The sequence below is a fragment of the Polyodon spathula genome, chromosome 17 (genome assembly GCF_017654505.1).
Source record: "Polyodon spathula isolate WHYD16114869_AA chromosome 17, ASM1765450v1, whole genome shotgun sequence".
Taxonomy (NCBI): Eukaryota; Metazoa; Chordata; class Actinopteri; order Acipenseriformes; family Polyodontidae; genus Polyodon; species Polyodon spathula.
The window spans coordinates 32,829,820-32,846,061 of record NC_054550.1 but is presented as its reverse complement, the minus strand read 5'-3'; the positions used below and the strand labels follow the sequence as shown (position 1 = coordinate 32,846,061).

Genomic DNA, 16,242 nt, shown 5'->3' with positions numbered 1-16,242 from the left:
AACAAACACTTGGGGTGCACAACTGTAATTTGCAACAGGGTTCAGAGAGTTTGTAAATATATGAAAAATCAGTTTGACAGGGAACAGACCTCTACACCTGCACACCTCTAGTGGTCCTTTACCAAGCTGTCTCACATCAGGAATTCTGCTTCTAGAAGCAGATTGTTTTATTTTTCCAGTAGTTAGTAAGCATGACTAATTTAATGTTTTTTTTCTTTTTCTAACAGCCTTTACAAAAAGAGAGCACATTACTGTCCAAGGACCACAGCATAATATTTAATTTTTTTTTTATTTTATTTTTTTTTACATATACAGTACAATACAGTTGGTGCATTATAAAACACTTAAAACTACAAATACAAAACATGATGAGTCACACTCTTTGGTGTAATACCAAAACACAGAAGAGATATTCAAGATACTAACTGCATCACATTTTTACCCCACTTTAAATTTCAGCGTTTTTAAATGAAAAACAGCAAGAGAAACAACACTGTTTTTAACAAACAGTAATGCAAAAGCACGGCTGACTTAGCAGGTGATTTCAACAGTAAATGTCCCTTCAACTCAAACCAAAAGACACTGGAGAGGAACCTGCAAAAAAACAAACAAAACAAACACACACAACCATTGTCCCCCACAATGTTCTATCCACCTTCCGCAAATGGAATGTTGTTTGTAACACACATGCTGCCAGGAGTTCTCAACTTGAACACAAACCGTCCTAAGTGTGTGCAGTGTTACTATATCTGCCTATTCCAGAATTTTGAGTATTATAGACTATAGTTCAAAAACTACAGCGCCACCAGACCGGGCATCACAGGACAGACAAATGGTGGTCAAAAAGACAAAACATTTTTTTTAATATCAGTGCAAGTGCTTTATATCCAACAGTTGTTCAGCATGGGGACTAAAATAAAACAGAGCTGTGAGACACTGAAGGCATCAAAAAGGTGAAAAGGTGACCCAACTGGGAAACAGACATTTACAACACTTTTAAAAACGTATCAACAGATTTCTTCCGACACTTAACTCTCCAGGGCAGTCCAAGCAACTCAATCCTTGCTGAATGCAAACGCAGAGAGCTTGGAGGAAGTGTCCAGTGGTTTCTTTTTCTTGGATGAATTTGCGTCCCCTTCAGCAGTCTCGTTCACCAGTACCTCTCCACCTTCTCCCTCCACTCGCTTTCTCTTCTTCACCTCGGCACAGTCTCCCACAGCTCCTCCTTTCGCCTTCTCTGTCAAGGACTGCATGGAAAGAAATAAGGGAAAAAAAAACAAAATAGGATGAAACTAAGATACATAACCTCCCTTCTGGTTTGAGTTGAGGGGCTGGGAGGCAGCGTTGCCTAGTGGTTTGAGCCGAGGGGCTGGGAGGTAGCGTTGCCTAGTGGTTTGAGCCGAGGGGCTGGGAGGCAGCGTTGCCTAGTGGTTTGAGCCGAGGAGCTGGGAGGCAGCGTTGCCTAGTGGTTTGAGTCGAGGGGCTGGGAGGTAGCGTTGCCTAGTGGTTTGAGCCGAGGGGCTGGGAGGCAGCGTTGCCTAGTGGTTTGAGCCGAGGGGCTGGGAGGGAGGGTAACCTTATGTTTTCAGACGAGGGACTGGGAGGCAGTGTGGTGTAGCGTTTAGAGCAGAGTAAGAGTTAGCAGTCATATCACTACAAATCACCACAGCAACCAAACCATTAGCTGTTATACTCCAAACTGAACATTATCTGCTTATCCTTTGGGTTTCAGATTCCTACACTACTGTGTGCAAAATTAAGTATTAGTTATTTACCGACCACAAAGTTTACATTTTCTACCAATTAAATAATAACATGAGCTGTTGGATCATAGAAACAGCAGATATTTGTAAATAAATGGCATCCGTTTGTATAATTATTTCTGACAGCAGTTTAGACCAGCTGCTTCCTTAATAGTCTAATTATTGTCAGACACAAAATTTAAAAAAAATGTTTAAAAAACCCTGGCTGGATGAGTCATCTTTCAATGGCTCATTACTACTGAAACAAAGTGAACAAAGCCAGTTTTCTCCAAACACCCCCACCCCTTCTCATACTACCAAAATCAGACTGAATTGATACTGTGCCCCTGCATACATCTCCGTATTTACTCACCCCTCACCATTACCATGAGATCAATAGCAACTGTCCCACACTCCAGCCTCTGCACCAGTTACCAAGCAACCACCACTTCATACACCATTCACACACATTTCCTGCTCCTGTTATTTATTAGCAGCGGTTGCAATCAAGCTCTACTGATTCACAGCTTCTTTGCAGGACCATGTGTAGGTGGCTTGGGGGAGGTTGGTGTTTGCATTTCCACTGGCCAGGTGCGTGAATACAACCAATAAAAAGGAATAACTTTTTTTTTTTTTTTTTTAATCCAGAGATCAGTTGTTAAGTCATTACTTAGTCCAACCAAGATCAAAATGCACAAATTCCAGTCTTAATTGACTATATTCTAGACCAGTCTTTATTAGATTCTACACTCTGCTACAACAAAAAGCAGACCTCTCATACAGCCTGGTTTGTTTTGATTTCATTCACTCAGATGCAGACACTTAAGGTGTGGGTGTGTGTGTGTGTGTGTGTGTGTGTGTGTGTGTTGGATAGTTAACGTCAATTTTGTATTTATTTATTTTTTTTCACTTGGCCAGTAGGAAAACAGACAGAAGCTTAAATAAATTTTTATTTGGTTTCAGCGCATCTGTTGTCACACATTGCACCATCCGAGCTAATGCGATTAGATTTGCTGTAATGACAATATTAGGGTCTCTGTCAGTACCATGACACATAACAAGGAATCATTTCTTTAAAGCTGCTTCTATTCATTCACACAAACAAACATCATGATTATAATTATCTGAGGATCCAAAAGAGAAATCCATGTTAAAATCTATCAAAAAAATCAATGCCACAACTCAGAACTTATTAATACGCACCTTTCCTGCAAGCACTCAAACACACTTTCAAGTTTACAGAAGTTAATGTAATTTCAGATCAATATAATAATGCCACTATACTACCGTAGTTAGGAACATGACACTTTCTTTTGCAAAAAACACATGTTGACGTACCAGCCTGTCTTTGGCAGACAGCGCCCGGAAGCGGACCATTCCCTCCTTGATGATTTCAGCCTCGTCCAGATCGGGCTGATCCGCCAGAATCCCCTTCCGGTTCTCCTCCAGCCACAGCTGGAAGCCCGTCTTTGGCCTGGCAGAGACAAGGGGAGAAGGAGAAGCAGTTATTGAGAGTGGGCATTGTGCAGGGGTCAGCAGGGTTTTCTGTAACATGCTACAGCAGTCAAGGTGGTCTGCCATGTTTAGGCATGCTGTTTAAAGATAACCTTGACCTGCTTCATGAACCAGCACCCCAGCTTTGTTTGTGTGGACTCTTTGTTCCCTTACTTTCTATTTTCTGTGTTTTCAGCAGCAGCATGGACAGGATTCTCTGATTGAACTCTGCTCTCCTTTTCCTCTTTGCTTGGTTTTTCTTCTGTCTTTTTACTTGCAGTTTTAGGACCCGTCTGAAATAATGTGGCCTGGGTCTATGAGGAAAGACGTGGAGAAATCAAATTCAGCAATAACATACAAAAATGTATTCTGGGCTCAACACCATCTCAATTCCAGACCATGCAGAATTAAAGTATTAAAACACTCAATAGAGCCGAACTTAGAAACACTTTCAGATGGTACAGAGTCGCTGTTACATGCTGAACCCCTGAAGCCTTGACTGCATTTCAGCTGGTGCAGTACCTTGGTCCTCGGTTTGGGCAGCAGAGGCTTCAGCACAGGTGATTTCTGTTTGCTGGCTGCCTGGCCGCCCAGGGCAGATGGCTTCTTGGTGGATTTGGCCATGCTGTCCAGGATGTTTGCTGTGCGGGGCTGTCCAGCAGTGAAGCCAGGGGACTTCACAACACCCGCGACCTGCCAATGGACACAGACAGGATTAATTAGCAGTGTAATGCTTGGGATTCAATGAGGGGTGTATAAAATTGAGCAAGTAAGACACCAGAGTCATAGAATGATTCAAGTAGCTTGGCAAAAAAACTAATGCATGTGTTCTCTAGTCAGTGTTGGTAGAATCACGGATTTGTAAACTAGAACAGTTCTTTCCCCCTTTTAGTAAGAAAACTTGGTACAGACCAGAGTAAAAGCTCAGTAGCTCTGCAACACACTTGAACAGCAAGCAGTTTCAAGACAATCACAAAAACAGTATATAAAAAAAATAAATAAAAAAGAACATGTACATGCAATGTAGTCAGGACACCCAACATAAAACCGTTCTCGTTAAATCAGACAAGTTTTTTGTCCACTCCAGAAAAATGCAGAAAACACATAATACAGTAGACTAGTGGAGATTCATTTCCATGCTTCCTGCAAGAGATTAATATCTCACCTTAAAAGGGTTGACTCGTCCTTCTTTGGTGGCCTTCAGCACTGCAAGAACAAACATTCAGATTGTTAAATATGTCTTACTGAAACATTTGTCTAAGAGTTCTTTCTTTTTAGTACTATTACGTGGTTGATGATCAAGTATTAAAAAAAGTAATGGATGTAGACTCCAAAGGATAACGTCTCATTTTGAAAATAGACATGTTGTAACGGAGCAGTAAAAGCGCAATGCAAGAAGCTTCTCCAAGTTGCACCATACTCACCAGGCTTTGGAGCTGGCTTTTCAGGTGAACTGGTGGCTTTGCCGAAGGGATTCAGCCCTGTGTGATCAGAGAACGTTCAGCGAGTTCTGATGCAATGTGCTTCAGGGTCAGTACCTTTCACTTCTGACAATCACAACTATATCACTCGCTCAGGGTTTGCCAACTTCTGTAAATTCGGTTGCTTCCTCTGAATATTCTGTGCTACAACAGAAGCCATTCTCCAGTGGGTATTACACAAATTATACAATTGTAGAAGGAGTAATTTGTTCTGCATTGCTGGTGTGAAGGAATAAGGACGTGGTCTGTCCTATGTGCAGTACAGCAGGTGTAATTGTGCTCCCTACTGTTCACAAGTATTCTGCATAAACACTCCTCCAGACAACTAGAAGGCATTACAAATATCCAAATCATACACTGACATTTTTTATGACTCACAGGAGGTGTTGGGCATAAGTTAATTACCAGACTTTGGGATTTATAAAGATTATAATACACATCTCTTAATATGCTTATTTGTTCAGAACAGTGTAGTAACTTAAAATCAAATGCAATCTATTGGCTTATTTGTTCAGCATAGAGCAGATAGACTGGGTGTTAAACAATTGAGTGGCACCTGCTTGACCGAAGCACTCACTCTGTTTCTTTGTCTCTGGAACTTCGTCCGCCTCCATCATCTCGCACTCAGGTGTCTCTTCCTCAGCTCCTGCATCCTCCTCCTCCTCCTCCTCCTCCTCCTCCTCCTCCGCATGAGGCTGCTGCTGCCGCCTCTGGTTCATAACTCGAGGCTGACTCCATTCTGAGTCAGTTGTACTGTAACTACAAGGTTCAGAACAACACAAAGAGCAGAAAAATATATAAAAAATGAGAAAAAACTGAACATTTTTGGTAAAAATTACATCCACACACTAATCTTTTTCAATAGCTTTTACCATCTACACGATTCAAACAGCTGTACTTAAAAAACACTGTGCAAGAGTTCACCTTCATTTCCAGAATGGGCTGATTTCAAGTTTAATTACTAACTGAACTAGTCAAATTCAGATCTAGTCAACTTCAGGAACACTAAAAAAAAAAAAAAAAAAAAAAAATGGATATGCACAGAAAATCAGTATTTCTTGGTGTAATGATAGTAGATACAAAATTAGGGCCAGCTGTATCACTGATGTAAAAAGGAAGTGTAACATATGGACAGACAGTTTCCTCCATATATCCCATAGATTTAGAAGCAGACAAAAAACATGGCGTACATAGAGGCTTCCACTGTATCCCTGTCGCCCAGAAATACTACATTACCCAGCATTCAGATGGCTGCGGAAGTCCTCTTGCTCCTCCTCTTCCTGTTGCTGGGCGGTGATCTCAGCTGCCTTCTCCAGGGCGAGCTCGTTGAGTCTCTGAGCGAGCGCCATTCGCTTGGAGCGCGAGGCGTAGCGGATAGCCAGAGTCACCACGCTCTGAGTCATCAACTCTGCCAGCTCCACACAGCGGAACTCCCGCTCCAGCTTACACGACAGCTGGGGACGACAGAATTTATTTTTATCATCAGCCACTGCTCTCCTGGCTTACGAGCTGCTTACACAGAAACTACATGGAAAACGTTTCATACGACATTCTGGTATCTCTTTGCCCAATGTTAGTGATTTCTATGGTAAAACAGGCTTTGCATGGGTTGTTATTATTTTTGATTCAACATTTTAAACGCAAAAACTAGTACATGTTTAAATATCTACGCTTTTATAGATCAAACTGAATGCTTGAAATGAATATTGCTAGTAAAGTTCTGACCAATTTGTTGTATTATTGAGGCTGTAAATCTAGGCTTAATTAGTACAATACTCAGCAGTTAAGTTTTTATTTTAGTTTGCTGTTTAAACATTTACACTCAATCTTTACAGCAGTTACTGTTCATGTGTATAGCGATGGAGTGCTCACTGCAAACATCTTCATGAGCAGCTCCTGCTGTTCTTTCTGCACCAGGCTCTTTCCAGCCTCGTCAAACTCGTACCCGCTCACAGCCAGGAAGTCGAAGTGATTGTGAAAGAGCATGGAGCGCCAGAACTGCTCCTGAAACACAGGGTGGAAACGCAGGTGTCATTTCACATTATAAAAAGCCAAGAAGTAGTACCCCTTTTGTGCACAGCTTGTTGTAACTTCAAACCAACATCCAGTCCCAATCAAAGTGTACATAACTAACTCAATATCTTCCAATATTTCATGGAGGTGCAACTATAAAACTGTAAGTGAAGTATACAAAAGCTTGGTCTGGTCGGCTCCAAGCAATACCTCCATCTGCCCCTTCTCCGTAGCGATCTGACAGTATGGCAGCTGGAAGGGCAGGATGGCGACAGCAGGGCGAGGCAGCGTGGGGGGGAACCGGGCACCTTTACAGGGGATACACCTGGGGAGATAGAAGAAAAGCAGAGAGTTTAACTTTTTAAATATGGTTACAGGCAATTGCATCGCACCTAGTTGGTATTTGTCTCTCAATGTGTCCAAGCAAGCCATTTGTTTTGCCTTTCTGTCCAACAATCCTCAGAGCAAATACCCAGAAGAGGCCCACAGTAAACTGTTTGCAGGTTTCTATCCTTCATAATTTCTACCAGCTCAAATGTCACGCCTGGAATAAATCATCAATTTGAGCTAACCTGAGCTGCTGTGGGTTCTCGTGGATTCCCACTACCCAGTAATGGTCCGATTTGCCCTTGCAGTGCTCCCTAGTGTTACAAACAGGGGTCCACGTGTTTCCCAGGGACCGGTTTAACATGTACACCACCCCCTCCGAGTCCACATGACATGGGGTGCCTGCAATAGGAAAGAACACAGAATGGGGCTCAGAATCCTTATTGAACACTGACTAATTCAGTATGCACGTTATTTAGTAAAAGTGCTACAAAATTAAAGTGAAAAAAACTAAACATTCTTGCAGCACAAATGAGTCTTCGTGTATGGCTGTTTGGTTCTATGAAAGCTTGCTATTGACTTACTGGATTAATTTGAAAATGTACACATGCCTTCATAATGGTGGCAGAATGAACCATTCACAATTGCAGATTGTTATAATGAAGTGAATGAAACACATTTAGAAAGAGAAAAGAGAAGGCAGAAACAAACTCGCCTTCAGCAGAGAAGCCGAGCCAGGCCAAGTGCGATTTCTTGGAGAGGGGGAGGGGGTCTCCATGCAGAATCTGTCGTCTCCTCTTCCCAAACTGCAGCAACTGAACTCCCAAGGACTGGTCGCCATCGAACCCTGTGCCTAAAATAGAGCAAGTATACCACAGTAATTATACCACTTACTTATCACACCAGCTTCCTTCACAGTATATAGAGTGTCCTTCATGTTCAAGCAGGGTACTTTACAATGTCTGCTACAAAAAAGCTCAACACAAAACAGCCTTTTAAATCAGGTTCTTCGGGATACAAAAGTTATTTAACTATTTCAACAATACTGAGCTGTATGCACTGAAAATTGCAGAAAAGGAATGATAACTTTAGTTAAAACAGTATACCATCAACAGACCAGTGAACGAGTGCCTGGGAGTATTAATGTTTTCCAATATGACACTGAAATTATTATCTTACGGTTTATAGCTAAAACAGTTACTGACCATTGCTTAAAAATATATCTCTTAATAAATGAACTCAGATCCATGCAGTTTCCTTTCCCAGCAAGTTACCTTACCTCTGTGGTAGACTATCATCAGCTGCTCCCCGTGCGCAGACATGCAGACTACGGGCCCCGGCAGGCTGAAGATCTCTCTCTGCATGCCGCCCATGGAGAAGATCCGCACCAGCAAGGCGCTGGTAGCAGCTGCAGCCCAGCCCTGGCCCAGACACAGCGCCTGTACATCCTCCTCCTTGGGCATGTCCACCATCCACTCTTTGTTAGTGTCCCATGAGCTGAAGTGGAGGCACTGCAACTTGCTGATTGGGACACATTCACAGAAAGAGAGGGATGTGAACTTTCGACATTGCATTTTCTTCTCTTTTATACTGTATTTATTTAAAATTCACTTTCATAAAACTGCATTTAGGTACTGTATAGTGGTGTACAACATGAACAAAACAAACACAACATCGAAAGAGATGGTTGAAAGGTCTGAGAATTAGGAGCACAACAGGGTCTCATCAGCGCTGCTGATAGCACCATATATATATAAATATAGAATGTAAATTGCTTTTTAGGGCAGGAGAAAAACCATTTCTAAATCAGAAAACGAAACAAAAACGCGAACACCTTCATCCACGCACTCACTCTAAAAACTGAGTGACTTCCTGAATGGGACAGAATTCCTAAATCACTACAGTAGTAAGATTTCTCCTCTCTCCCTCCCCTAGTCTTACCTGGCAAGTTCGTCTGTGCTCTCGCAGGCCAGCAGCACAGCCTCCTGGGACAGGTCTGCCAGTGTGTATCCCAGGCTGTTGGTGAGGTGCATAGCGTGATGCACAGAGGTGTCATGAAACTCCACATCAATGGCGTTGTCCTGCTCATCGTTGTAGCACCGCACGATCCCCACCGAGTTCCACACCTGGAGAAGAGAGAGGCAGACAGAAGGCACATTAATGACATGACAAACCAGCACATTTTACTGACATAGCTGGGAAGGGAGACAATACATAAAAGACAGGGTGCAACCTGGCATCTACAGTGTGGTTCTGCTGGAGAATCAAGTACACGTTCTATGGTCCCTTTTGTTAAAACTCAGTATATTACAGAACATATAGTGGTACCAAAAAAACAGCTTCAGTACTTTATTTATTTTATTTAGTCGTTGCCAATTATTTTTTTTTATTTTTCTCCCAATTTTTATTTAGGTTCAGCTTACTGCTACCAACCCCTGCGCTGACTCGGGAGCGGCGAAGATAAACACACGCTGTCCTCCGAAGTGTGTGCCGTCAGCCGACCGCTTCTTTACACACCGAGGATTCACCAAGCAGCCGCCCAGGAGCTACAGTGTCGAAGGACAACGCAGCTCCCGGACAGCTAAAAGGCAAGCCTGCAGGTGCCTGGCCAGACTACAGGGGTCGCTGGTGCTCGGTGAGCCGAGGACACCCTGGCCGACATCAACCCTCCCCCGTTCTGGTGACGCTCATCCAACTGAGTGCCGCCTTCTGGGAGCTCCTGTCCACGGTCGGCTGTGGAATAGCCCAGACTCGAACCGGCAGCGTCCAGGCTATAGGGCGCATTCTGCACTCATGCAGAGCACCTTTACAGGATGCGCCACTCAGGAGCCCCCAACAGCTTCAGTACTGACAGATTTTACATACCAAAGCCAGTAAAAATAAATAAATAAATAAATAAACAAAAACTAGTTTGTGTCAGTGTTAAGAAAAACTGAGTGGAAGGAAAAAAACCCACATAGAGCTGTTCTTTATACAACTGAACTACCATAAATATAACTATAGATTTAAACTGCAGGGAACCGCCTGTGTTCTGAAGGTTTGCCTCACCAGGAATCGGTGCATGAGGTGCACAGGTGTGGAGCCGGTCTGGAAGGGTTTCTGCCGGGGGGTGGGCAAGGGGCCCTCGTAGGCTGGCCGGAGTGCAGAGGATACCGGAGCCAGCTGAACCAGGCTGGCACTGTCATCATCCTCCCCGTCCTTCCCCACGCCAAGCTTCAGGGATCCCACATCTGGGGGAGACAGTCATGGAAGGAAGGGTTGGGGGACCCAGTCACCAAATGGCTTGCATGCTGTATTTACAAGGTTTTTATTCCAAAATCCACTTATACTATGGTTTTAAGTGTCCTCCCCTGAGCCCTCTGCAAGTTGAGAATGACTTCCCTCAAGCCTTACCTCAGAGAATGCACACGAAATAGATTTGGCACAAACACAGTCAGTTAAAAGCCATGGGTAAAAACACAGCTCAGGTCACCAGTGAGATTCTTTAAGGGCCTCTCGCATAAAATATTCTGACACTCCCCAGTTCTCCTCCTCTCCCTCGCTCTCATACCCATAGAGTTATCGTCGTCTAGAATGGCCCCGCGTTTCCGGGGGCGGCTGAGTGATGGCATGAGGTCATCTTCATCCTCGTCATCCAGGAGGGGGCGTTTCGGAGGCGAGCGAGTCTCACTCGGGTCCTCTTCCAGTAGCCCATCATCGTCTCCGTCAAACAGGTCGTCGTAGTCCTTCACTTCCTTGCCAGCAGCAGCGGTCTGGAGGAACACGTGTAACATGCATTCAAGCTATATGCTGGAGAAGACTTCGGTGACAAAACACACATCTAGTTAAAAGCACTGCTGCGCACTACACCTACAGACTTTAATATTTACTAGTCAGCAGCAGAATTAAACTGAATATTTTCCAAGGCATTGGTCTGGAGCGTATTCAAACAACAGCTCCCCCTTATAACCATGTTGCTGCTCTGTTGTTTTTATTTTCTTTCTTCTGGGACCCTGGTTTAAATCCTCTGGCAGTCTGTGTGGCAGAGGCCTGGGACAAAATGGGTAGAAATGCAGCATCTCTCAGAGTAAAGTGCCTTTGATAACAATCTTTCCCCACTAGATGTCACTTTGGCACAAGGTTTCAACCACCTGAACCAACTTAAATCCCCAAGAATGTTTAAAACAGATCCTGGGGTTTGAAGCATTAACCAAAGAAGGTGGCTCACCATAGGAGTCTTTGCCACGCCAGAAGACAACCCGTCCAGCAGACCCAGGCAGCCCTCAGTATCGGTGTACGCAATCTGACTTCCACTTGGGTGCCAAACCAGACCACACACTGTGTAGCCTTTCTCATGCTTCTCCCTGGGAGTCACAATCAACACAAACAAAAGTCAAGGTTTCAAAACTAAACGAGCAACTTAAAAACACCGAAACAGATCCAGTAACTCACTACCGGTCCTCGAGAGACATTCTAGTCCAAAAGTCTGCATTCCAATGGGGTTCTAAATCGATTTCATTGAAAGGTGCATTAATTAAATTTAGGGCCTAGTTGAAACAAAGGCCATCGAGGACCACAGCTCAAATCCCACTTTAGAAGCCTGTGTCTGAGCTGAGTACCTCTCCAAGCATTCCTTAGTCTCCACATTCCACACAGACATGAAGCCACCAACACTCCCTGCAGCCAGGAACTTCCCACATGAAGACCAGGAGACCACATTGACCGGCTGGGAGGAAAGAAAAAACAAGACACCAACACATAAAACCTCAAAGGTCTCAGGTCTTCCATGAGATGTCTCAAGCTGCACACACATCAGATCTACCGAGCACTCGAGCATGGACGGGTTGAAATGTTATGTCGGTAATTCATTACAATTAAGCCTTTTTTTTTTTCTAATGACAGAAACTACTTTAAATGAAATGCTGATGCTAGAGGACTCCACTGAGGTAACAGGAACATCTAACAAAGATTTAGCTGTTGTCTTTGCATTACCAAAAAGAACAGTAATTACTACAATGCAAGCTTTCTGCACCTCCAAGTTTATTACAGCAATATTTAAAATAGAAATTAAAACAGCAGGGGTTGTCTTACCTGCGTGATGAAGTCATCTGAAAGATTAAACACATTGTTCCAGGAGTCTCTCTCGTAGAGCTGCACAGCCTTGTCCACAGGAACAGCCAGCAGCTGAAGAGCAAGACAGGTGCATTGCTTAGTCGTTGGTTTGCAGAAGTTAGTAATTAAAACGTACATTCCAAAATTAGCCAAAGCGAAAGGCAAATGAAGTGTGAATGACAAGGGTATTTACAGCATGCTTAGATGAACTGACCCATCTTACCAACCCCCTGACCCCCCAGTTAGTCCAAGTTTGTTTTTACCTTTCCATTGGAGGGCTGCCAGGTCAGGCGACAGATCGATTTGGCATTGCTCACGTCACTGGATTTCTGCAACACGTTCCAGCTGATCACCTGGGTCTAACACAATCAGAATTGTTTTATTTACTGAATAACTCTGTTACACCTGTAAACCTGGACAGGTGAGCCGTCAGGTTAAACTTTAGCACTTGGGGGTATTGGATCACGCAAGGTCCCTACAACGTTTGACTAAATCCAATATATTTCTACCAATACAGAAGAAAAGAACAACTTTACATGTTATAAATATATATGACTACAGACATAAGCAATAGTTAAACTTGAGTTCTAGAAACACAAGCTATATTAAAAAGCATACAGTAATGGAAACCATACCTGCTCTGAGATTTTCCAGACAGCAACTGAGCCATCACAGCTTGAAGAAGCCTACATTCAGAAGAAAACCAAGTTTACATATTACATAAAGATAGCACGGTATAGTCAACATCAACCAACTTTATTACGTTACTCCGTTATTATAACAACTACAACACAAGACTGCCCCTCCCCGCTTCTATGGTCTGTCATTCCCTACTGCCCGTGAGCTGTAACTGAGTGACGGTACAATAACCCTACAGAGCTTTACCAGGTAGACATCCTTGGGGTCGATAGCGACACTCAGGACTGGGGCGTTGTGCCCTCGCAGGGTCTTCTGCCGACTACTGTCCGACACCTCGATCACTTTCACCATGAAGTCACTGCAAAAAAAAAAAAAAAAAAAAAAAACACCAAAACTCCAAATGCTGAAATAACATTACAGCTGACCAAAACTTCAACCTAAAAATCACATTGACTTTTTTTCTAGTTTTGTAAACTCCCACGAGACAGAGGCACGGATACCTGGAACCGGCAGCCACGTGCGTGCCGCTCTCACTGAACACCACATGGTTCGCGTTGGTGGTGAAGCGGGTTAGGATCCCGTCCGGAGCCCCGTCAGGGAAAGTGTGGATCTGAACCGTGTTGTTGGAAACTGCCGTGACTAGCCTCCCATCCTACAGACAATCAAAACAAACACATACATGCCATTAAACACCATTGCTACATATCTGCAGCCTGTCTGTATTAAAACGTGCAGTCAATGTTGTTTGTATTTTGCATCATAAGAAAAGACCTTTAGAAAAGCTTTCTTGTGTTCTGATTGAGTGTTCAATGTTTCCACCTTCGATGGGCTATTAAGCAGGCCTGCTTACCCATATATCGAGGGATGGAAATAAGAATCCTGCTGCAGTTTGGTGCAGTCCAGGTTTAAGCGTGAGCCTAATGAGTGACACTGTACCTTCAAGGCCATGGAATAGGCTTTTTCTCCCACATTGATGGACTTAGGATCATCATCATCCAGGCTCTCCCAGATTCGGACATCACCGTCACTGCCGCAGGTCACGATGTACCTACAAAAGGGTGCAAGCAAGTTGAAAGAGCCTTCACTGAAGAGGCGGAGGGATCACAACATGTACGCTCGAGAGGAGATGGGGGTGTGAGGGAGGTTACAGTGCTTAAATACTTTGTATACAGCAAAAATAGCACCTCACAGGATTTGGTCTGCTTGAACAGACCTGCTAGTAAGCCAGCTGTCCGTTGTACTGTAGAAATTCTCTCAACATACTTTCCTGTGTGGTCAAAGCAGACATCTGTGTGTCCCTCCGTGTGCCCGTATCGCATCGGTTTCCTCTCTGCAGGCATGCTCTACCAAAGAGTCAACAAAAAGAACAGTCACACTACAAATCACAAAAAACAAAACACAGTACAGTGTGTTAGGTGGGGGCGGGACAAGAAAAAGGAAACACTTGACAAATAGGTTCAATCCTACATGTCACAGAGCCTGCAATGTGTTTAAATTGTTCTGGAGCAATACAAGACCACTTCTGAATGATTCCAGAATAACCTCTGCAGAATCGTTAGGGATGGAATCTGCAGAGGATTCTGAAGCACTCGGAGTCAGTCAGTCACCTTGCCAGCCAAGCGGCTGCTATGAGACCACCTCTGTCAAAGTCTGAGAGGCTGCTTGTGTCCATTGTGAATAAACCCGAATTGCAACAGGGAGACGGAGTTTTGATGTGTGTGTGTGTGTGTGTGTGTGTGTGTGTGTGTGTGTGTGTGTGTGTGTGTGTGTGTGTGTGTGTGTGTGTGTGTGTGTATATATATATATATATATATATATATATATATATATATATATATATATATATATATATATATAACGGAATAGAAAACATCAACATATTTGAAAATGTAGCACATGGAAGTTAGTTATACAGAGTTGATTGAGAGACATGGAGAAGTACAGTAACAAAAGGAAATATAGAAAAAAAAAATAATTTCAAATAAAAAAGTATTATCGCGCTAAAGAAACAGCTCGGGTTAGACCCATGCCTCGTTCATCCAGATACTTACCAACTTTTTGAAACACGAAGTAAAAAGATCTCAGGCAAATTTTATTTGATTTAATCTCCACTGACGACTTCCAAACGCGCAGACAGCAGAGAAACACAACAACCAGCAGCTTCGCGCTTCCCGCCAGCGACGTCATTGCAGCCGACCACGCCCATTTCCCTTCCAAGTTAATAAATTGCCTCTTAATAAACACTCCAAATTAGCGGTCGTGTCATTGACAGGTTACAAAATACAAGCCAACAAAGAAATACTTGAGTTAAAATTATTTTGGTGATCTTATATTTACAGCCACTGTTCGTGATAGGGCTTTTTCAGATGGCGTCACTGACAGGATTTTTTAAATTTCCGTACAGACCTGCCCCACCACTTTCGATAGTCTGGCTCTATATTATAGACCTCTAAACTCCCAAATCCATGTCCAAACACACAGTAACAAATAAATGTCTTGTACATGCTTTGCACTAGTGATCTAAGTAATCTGTGCTTTGTCACAGAGGGAAAAACAGAACCAAAATACGTCTACCCCATTTTCCATCTTCAGCTGCACCAGCTGTTGAGGAATTATCAGCAGGGTGTTGTCTCTACATAATACCGACAGGTGTCGCGCTTACTGTTATTTAGGGAAAGGTAAGTGTTCAAGCAGAAGGACAGCTTTCATATGCCATTTTATTTGCTAAATGATTTATGGTGTTTATAATTCTGATTTGCCTGGGTTCTGTTATTCTCATATGTAATTATACCCTGTCTGTCTTTACCTAGTTGTGAGCTTGCTTTAATAATCCAGCTTGTCTGGCACTGAACCAACTTCCTGACAGCTTTAGTCAGGGGTCTTCTCTCTGGTGGATCCCCATTGCTTGCAATTTGCACTATGGGTAGCTCCGCTAAACCTTGGGGGGGACCTAGGTCACTAAAGTTGGGCAGCTGTATGGCAGTAATTCTCATCCAGTTTCTGAAGACACCATGAACCCAGATGTTTCATATGAAGCCTTCCTGTTGCTCTTCTGCAATGTAGAGCCGATCACTGCCATTGGCTCAAACGAAGGAGGGTGAGTTATTGATTGTAGATGCCTGGAAGGGTAAGTGACTGGATTATGCCTGGATTATGCCCGATCCAGATTGAGGATGATTGGCAGAGTGCATAAATATTTAATTTCTGTGGTTTGTGCAGATCAATAAATGTCCTCTCCCCCAAATGTCCAACTGCTTAAGTTACACCTGAATAAATACCACAAGACAGCAATGAGTAATACATAGTCAAGTTTTATTAAACAGTGCAGTATTATTACAAAGACACCCTTTTTTTCTTTATTATAAAATAATACAAACACTGTAACAGTAACAGTCAGACAATTCTAAAATGTATTAAGGATTTGTTTAAACAGAAAATGTATAAAAAATGTCAGC

The 16,242-nt window shown here is 43.2% G+C and overlaps 1 protein-coding gene across 2 annotated transcripts; it reads right to left on the bottom strand.

Annotated features, from left to right (window-relative positions):
- Positions 1 to 330: 330 nt before the first annotated feature.
- On the bottom strand, positions 331 to 14,953 carry LOC121330240 (WD repeat and HMG-box DNA-binding protein 1-like). 2 transcript variants are annotated; one of them, XM_041276593.1, is made up of 26 exons: positions 14,839 to 14,953; positions 14,051 to 14,130; positions 13,724 to 13,835; positions 13,288 to 13,439; positions 13,034 to 13,145; positions 12,784 to 12,834; positions 12,412 to 12,507; positions 12,128 to 12,220; positions 11,656 to 11,762; positions 11,265 to 11,400; positions 10,608 to 10,809; positions 10,106 to 10,287; positions 8,999 to 9,183; positions 8,337 to 8,578; positions 7,773 to 7,910; positions 7,303 to 7,459; positions 6,941 to 7,055; positions 6,590 to 6,721; positions 5,954 to 6,171; positions 5,295 to 5,476; positions 4,661 to 4,717; positions 4,402 to 4,442; positions 3,759 to 3,929; positions 3,411 to 3,550; positions 3,081 to 3,216; positions 331 to 1,247 (listed from the first exon to the last, which is right to left on the bottom strand). In XM_041276593.1, exons 2-26 carry the CDS (start codon positions 14,125 to 14,127, stop codon positions 1,056 to 1,058), a joined length of 3,426 nt encoding a protein of 1,141 aa, XP_041132527.1. In that variant the 5' UTR covers positions 14,128 to 14,130; positions 14,839 to 14,953; the 3' UTR covers positions 331 to 1,055. The 2 variants fall into 2 exon arrangements, with proteins under 2 accessions (XP_041132527.1, XP_041132528.1); XM_041276594.1 differs by lacking the exons at positions 331 to 1,247; positions 3,081 to 3,216; positions 4,402 to 4,442 and having other exon boundaries at positions 3,431 to 3,550.
- Positions 14,954 to 16,242: the final 1,289 nt, after the last annotated feature.